This window comes from Antechinus flavipes, chromosome 5 (assembly GCF_016432865.1).
Source record: "Antechinus flavipes isolate AdamAnt ecotype Samford, QLD, Australia chromosome 5, AdamAnt_v2, whole genome shotgun sequence".
Lineage (NCBI taxonomy): Eukaryota > Metazoa > Chordata > Mammalia > Dasyuromorphia > Dasyuridae > Antechinus > Antechinus flavipes.
The window spans coordinates 228370993-228377696 of NC_067402.1; the positions used below are offsets into that span (position 1 = coordinate 228370993).

Sequence of the window (6704 nt, forward strand, 5' to 3'; positions counted from 1 at the left end):
GCCCACTAAGAATTCTTTTTCACATCAAAAGATGATGTTATTCCTCTTACACAAATGAGGAAACTAAAGCTCAATAATTCTTTCAGGTTCATATAGGCAATCCACCTTGTGCAAAGTGCAAAGGAAGGAAGGAAGAAAGAAATAAAAGAAAGAAAGAAAGGAGAGAGAGAGAAAAAAGAGAGAGGAAGAAAGAAAAAGAAAAAAGAAGGAAGGAGGGAGGGAGTGAGGGAGAAAGGATAGACAAGGGAGGAAAAAAAGGCAAAACCAATCCCTGCCTTTGAGGACTTTACTTCTATTAGAGAAGAGATTATGTACTTAGAAATATATGCAAAACAGATATAAGACAACCCAGCCCTTTTCTGATACTTTTTTTTCATGATGCCTTATTGTCTCCTGCAAATATGATCAAAGAGGGATCGTGCATAAACTAGATTAATTTATCTTGTAGTTAAGAGATCTCTGAGAGATTGGGATAAAAAACAGGTATGTTCAGAACTGGTGTGTATGAGAGGAGGATTAGGAATGATTAGAACAGGGAGTAAAAGGCCCATTGGGGGCAGGACAATCCCAACAGAATTTTGATGGACACCAAAGTTCAAACCAAAAGATCAACCTTATGATATAGCCTAGTGTAACTCTTCTCAGAAGAATCTCTGACACTAATAACTTTCTCTCTTTTGTCTCTCCAGTTCCTGGCATTTGACACACAGCTGCTGATGGGAAACCGGCGCTATTCCTTGAGCCCCGAGGAATATATTTTTGGAGCACTCAACATTTACCTGGATATTGTCTACATCTTCTCCTTCTTTCTGCAGCTTTTTGGCACCAACCGAGATTGAAAAGGCTTCCCTTTTTTTAACTCCAAGAAATGCTATCTGTTTGTCCCCCTGTAACATCTATTCCCTGCTCTTTCCCAGCCTCTAAGACATAGCACTAAACATTCTCCTAGCCTAGCTCTCTGCCAACTATTCTCCTTCTGCAGCATCCTTGGAGTTATTTTCTGTAGGTTGTATATATATGAGGAATTCTGGAAGCCTAAAGGACTGGAGTCACTAAATTTCCTGCCTCCCTGCATATTAGGACTGTTATTTCCATTTTCAACTGTGAAATTGTAAATCCAGTGTACTCCCTATCTCCCACCTTAGATTTGGGGTGTAAGAGTTCAGGGATATAACAGACAATGGTTTAGGAACTTAGATGTCAACGGAAGGACTGAAGGATAAGCTGAATCCTGAACCCCAGAAGATTTATGTGATTTGAGAGAAAAATGTTTTCCCTCGTTGTTACTGCCCTCATCCCTACCTTTCCCTTGATCAAAAAACTGAAGCATTTGGTTAGTTAGATGGTGTTGTGGTTAGAGCACTGACCCTGGAATCAGGAAGACTTGAGTTCAAATTCAACCTCAGACACTTAATACTTACTAGACTGGACAGATCACTTAACCCAAATTGCCCGGGATGCAGGGGAAAGCTGAAGCATTTATGGAAGGGATTGAATTGGCATAAGAACATAACCTACCAAGATTCCTACCCTGAAGGTATGCAGAACTGGCATGGTGTAGTATCTAGAGTCAAAGGAACTGGATGTGAGTCCAGTGCAGTCTGCTGCACATTGTGTATATCACTTTGGATAAATCTCTTAGCTTTCCTATCTATAGGGATAGCCTCAATTCCCTATATATGAAATGAGGTCCTTTATGGCTCTAAATCTGTGAGCTTGTCTATGATGATATTATACTTGAAGAAAAGAGAATGAGGGATGTTGTTTACCTATGAGGAACTTTTTTTTAAATAACTTTATATTGACAGAACCCATGCCAGGGTCATTTTTTACAGCATTATCCCTTGCATTCACTTCTGTTCCAATTTTTCCCCTCCCTCCCTCCACCCCCTCCCCCAGATGGCAAGCAGTCCTTTCCATGTTAAATAGGTTACAGTATATCCTAGATACAATATATGTGTGCAGAACCGAACAGTTCTCTTGTTGCACAGGGAGAATTGAGGGATGTTGTTTAAAGAATGGCAGTGTTCAAACAGCCCTTCAGTGTACATGTGAGAGCTTCAGTTAGATCTGTGATTGCATTTCTAAGCCAGGGCTAAAAAGATGAATGTGTAGTTAGGCCCTCCTGGGGTTCAAGGGCAGAAAGTGAGCCCCTGCTAAGAGTCTTGTCTAAGAGTCTGCTCTGTGGCCTCTAATAGTAAGATAATCGAGGTACCAAGCTGAGTCACATATGGGAAGGAGTTACATCCTAAAGAAAATAATCAAGCAGTGTCCAGATATGCCCAGAGGGGAAATTAGAGAGATTTAGAACAGTCCTTGATGTACACTCAGCCTCCTTGTGATGTAGAGCTAGCTAAAAGAATTGAAAGTCCTTTTCCTTCCAGCTCCCCAAGTTGTCTTCTAAGGTTCTAGGGACTAGAAAGGATTTGCAATTGATGAATAATGTAAAATATAAAGGGTTCCTGAACCCTAAAAGAGAAGGAATGTTACATTCTGGTGAGTAATAGAGAAGAGCCTTTTATTTGAGAAATATTAGTACAGGTGGGAGATGGAATAGCTTCTTTGCTATGCTGAGATCCCCAGCAGGGGAACCCCTTCTTCCCTCCCATCCCAGAGGTGACTCCCCCCCCGTACTCCATATCCCCCAAGTGCCTCCCTAGTTTTTTGCCTTGCCAAACAGAGAACCAGGTCTTAAATGCCCAAGCCAGTGTCTATCTCTACATACTCTAAAGTGAAGACACTTCTCACTCTTCTCAACTTCATTCTCTCTTCTCTTCAGTCCAGGTCACCCCAACCAGTTGCTTTCCTCAATCTCCCCTGAGGGGTCAAGTGTGCTCCCTCTTTCTTCTCTTTATCTTCCCATCTCCCCAGTTTGGAAATTGGCCAGCCTATGGCTGATTCAACCAGGCCCCTGATAAGAACTGGGTCCATGTGATGAGGCTGGGGCCCCTTTTTCGCCTGGGCGGTCGGCTGGGATCGCTGGGCAGGTGTGTGTGCGTCAGCTACCTAGCCTCTGGCAGTGTAGCCTGCACCTGGAAGGGAACTCAGTTAGTGAGGCCTGAGGGAGTAGAGCAGTAGAGGGGGAAGGAACTGGCTGTTTGTTCATGCTGTGCTGGCTCTAGTAGATGTGGAAAATTACTGGGTGAAGTGTTGAAGCCCCTCACCCCAGTCATCAGCCTGCCTTCTTCCCACCTTTCCTTCTAGTCTCCAAATTTTTGCATGCTCACTCTGAACAGTATGCCTGTTGCATGAGCAAGCTCTTTCCTGGACTTTGTAGCAGGACTAAGGTTTTCCATTTAGGGAAGAAAGTGGGATATACTGCATTCTCCATACTGCCCCTTGATCCCTACCCTTTGGTACTTCCATTGACAAGGCCCCACAAGATTGAAAGCTTTATGATATCCTGAGTTCTTGAGGGGCAAAGAAAATCATCTTCAGAAGGAAAGAACAAGAGACAATTAGCTGAGCTGCAACTAGGGTGAGATGATTGAGATTCTCAAAATGGCACAAATTTAGAAGTCCCTCACAGCAGTGCCCAAGTAGCAGAACAAGCAAATTTGAAAGCTACCTGAGCGTATTTTTTCCATAGATATTCCAGGTGAGCTATGTTATCCAAAGCAGAGAGGCCTTGCTGTGTCCTAAAGTTTCATTCTTTCCAAAGAACAGAATATGTTGTAGGAAGTTGATATGTGAATGCTTTTAATCCTGCTTGCCCCAAGTACATTTTGTTAAGTAGGATCCAGATACCAAAAAAAAAAAGAAAAAAACAAATGCTGTTTACAATTCTGGGAATTGTAGAATGGACTAACTAGCTAGTGAGCTGTAGGCTGAGGAATCTATGTACCACTCTGTAATTCTGGGGAAGTTGATGCATTGGGGCTACTAATATCCCTTTTCTTCTCCAAGAAGAAATCTTGGAGAGATCTCCCAGCTCAAGTTGCCTGAGACTGGATTTAATCCTGATTTTTAGACAAGTCCTCTCCATACTCTGTCCCCATCAGAGTGAATGAGTAGACTATTGGGAACCAGAATGGTAGGTATTAGGAAACTTTGGATCTTGAGATGATTGATAAATAAGATTTGCCATTTAGCTGCTGCTAGTGAGGACATCTCTTAAAGTTTTCTCAGTCTTCACTTCCCTATTCCTGATCTTACAATCTCATTTTGGTGGCTATTTTCTACCCCACTTCAATCTCCAAGCTACAGGCCTCCTTCTATCTCAAGTTTGTTAAATGTCTTTTTCTACTGCCAAATCTCAGCACTATATTTTGAGTCTCCCCCAAAAGAGTTCTCTAGTCTTTAGCTTCACTTTCTTTTTAAATCTTTGCTGCTTTCCAGAATCAATTTGCAACCTTAATCTCTGAGGGAAGAGGTGGGGGGAGAAGGAATGGGACAAAAGATTTGTCCAGGATTGAGTTCTCAACATGAAGAGAAAGATCCTAGTCTATCCTTAGTTTAAAAAAAATAAACAAAACAAAAACAAACCCTATCAGAATGTGATTAGGATATAGAAACCAGTGGAAATCACCCAAATTTCTGCGGTTCTTTTCTTTGTGTTTGTTGAGCTAAAACCACGTGTTTGGTTCCTTTGTGTATCATGGGAAGGAGTTTAAAGTTTTGAATGTTCTCAGCATTTCAGGAAAATAAACTGAGGCTCAGAGAAGGGTCAGATTCACTGGGTGGGGGGAGAGAGAAGAGGGTGCAGATATCCCACGTTCCAACCATTTTTTTTCCTTCAGAGAAAAAGACACAGGAGCTGGTTAGAGAAGCATAAGTCATAAGTCATGAAAGGCAAGCCCCAGGGGGAAAAAAAGCCTTTGAGGCTGGATGAGCCTTTGAGGAAGCAGCGTGAGGGAGCAAGAATGTAGGATTACAAGAAATCAAAACTAGACAGGTGCCACAGGCTAGAGAGGGAGAAGGGCCGTTTTCTCCTCCCCAGGCTTTATACTTGGCATTTCTTTTGGGGTGAAAAATAAAGCTGGGCATAGGACACTTTATTGAAAGATCATAAGAGTATCTGAGAACTTGACCCAGGCAAGAGTCCAGCCTGAGGGGGGGAGGGAGAGTAAAAAGACTATATTTCCAGAGCAGGGCTGGGAGGTAAGGGAACAGGAGCTGAGAGTTCATGGGAATCTCTGGTATCACTCCTACCAAAAATCCTCTGCATACATTACTGTCCAATCCTGCTGAATAAAGCAGATCTTGATTTCTTCCTACTGATGAGACATTTTAAAAGTCTGCCTCAGTCTCCCCAATGCCCACCTGAAAGGGATCAGCATCTCAGGTTTCTCATATAAGGAATGGGTTTGGATACCTTTACGTACACTTTGCTGCCCCCATGTGGCACTTCACGGTGATACAGACAGGCACTGGCAGAGCTGGGAAAGTGGATTAAGGAGAGATTCTGGAAAATTGGACTAAGAGCAGATCTGCCACAAATCCCTCTAGCTTGAATACATTTGTTTCTCTGTTGCCTGAATTCCTCTGAAGTCTACCAGTGGCTGACACTTGTTCCTCCATTTACCTAAACAACTTCCCGTTGGCTGTTAATGCCCCTGGGGCAAGAATAAAACCAATTATGGTCTCAACACTTTTTTTCCCCCTTGGCTCTTTTTATCTGCTATCAGGGAGGAAAGGGAGAACTGGGAGAATGGGGGGCTGCGATTCATTTTCAAATCATTTGACTTCACAACAGTGCTAACTCAAGTGTATTATTTTTATTTTCAACTTTAAAGTTTTTATTATTATTGTTAATAGTTTTTTAATAAGCGAAAAGGACTGACGTGTAAAAATGTTTGTGGCAGCCCTTTTTGTAGTGGCAAGGAACTGGAAATTGAGAGGATGCCCAGCAGTTGGGGAATAAGTTGTGGTATATGAATGTAATGGAATGTTATTGTTATATAAGAAATGATCAGCAGGATGATTTCAGAGAGGCCTGGAGAGACTTACATGAACTAGTACTAAATGAAGTGAGTAGAACCAAGAAACATTGTACACAATGGCAACAAAATTGTGTGATGATCAACTCTGATGGAGTTGACTCTTTTTCAACAATGAGATGATCCAGATCAATCCCAATGGACTTGAATGGAGAGAGCCACTGCATCCAGAGAGAGGACTATGGGGACTGAAGGTAGATCACAACTTAGTATTTGCACCTTTTTGTTGCTATTTGCTTGGTTTTTTTTTTTCTTTTTGATCTGACTTTTCTTGTGTAGCATGATAAATGTGGAAATACGTATAGAAGAATTGTATATATTTAACATATATTGGATTGCTTGCTATTTGGGGGGTTAAAGGGAAAGGAGGAAGGAAAACTTGGAACACAGGATTTTGCAAGAGTCAATGTTGGAAACTATCTCTGCATGTATTTTGAAAATTAAAAGCTATTGAAAATTTAAAAAGAAACAAAAAATAACTTTATTTAAAAAAAACACATACAAAGATATCAGTTATTCAGTGTTTTAAAACTGGGATTAAATCTACTAAACCCCCCTTTTTCTGAGAACAACGTTCGTCATTTTTCCCCAAAGTATTTTGTTTTTCAAAATACAAGTAAAACTAGTTTTTAACATTCTTTTTTGTAAAACTTTGTGTTCTAAATTTTTCTCCCTCCTTTCCTTGCCTCCTTCCCAAGACAACAGTCAATCTGATATGGGCTAAATGTGTGCAATACTTTTAAATATGTCTGTCATATTGAAGAG

General features: G+C 41.2%; 1 protein-coding gene across 1 annotated transcript in view; it reads left to right on the plus strand.

The window, feature by feature from the left end:
• Window positions 1–5590, plus strand: part of FAIM2 (Fas apoptotic inhibitory molecule 2) — a 57361-nt gene extending 51771 nt beyond the window's left edge. The window contains exon 12 of the mRNA XM_051963091.1: window positions 690–5590. Within this exon, the coding sequence (XP_051819051.1) occupies window positions 690–839 (150 nt within the window). The 3' untranslated portion in view covers window positions 840–5590. The remainder of the gene's footprint in view (window positions 1–689) is intronic.
• The last annotated feature ends 1114 nt before the right edge of the window (window positions 5591–6704 follow it).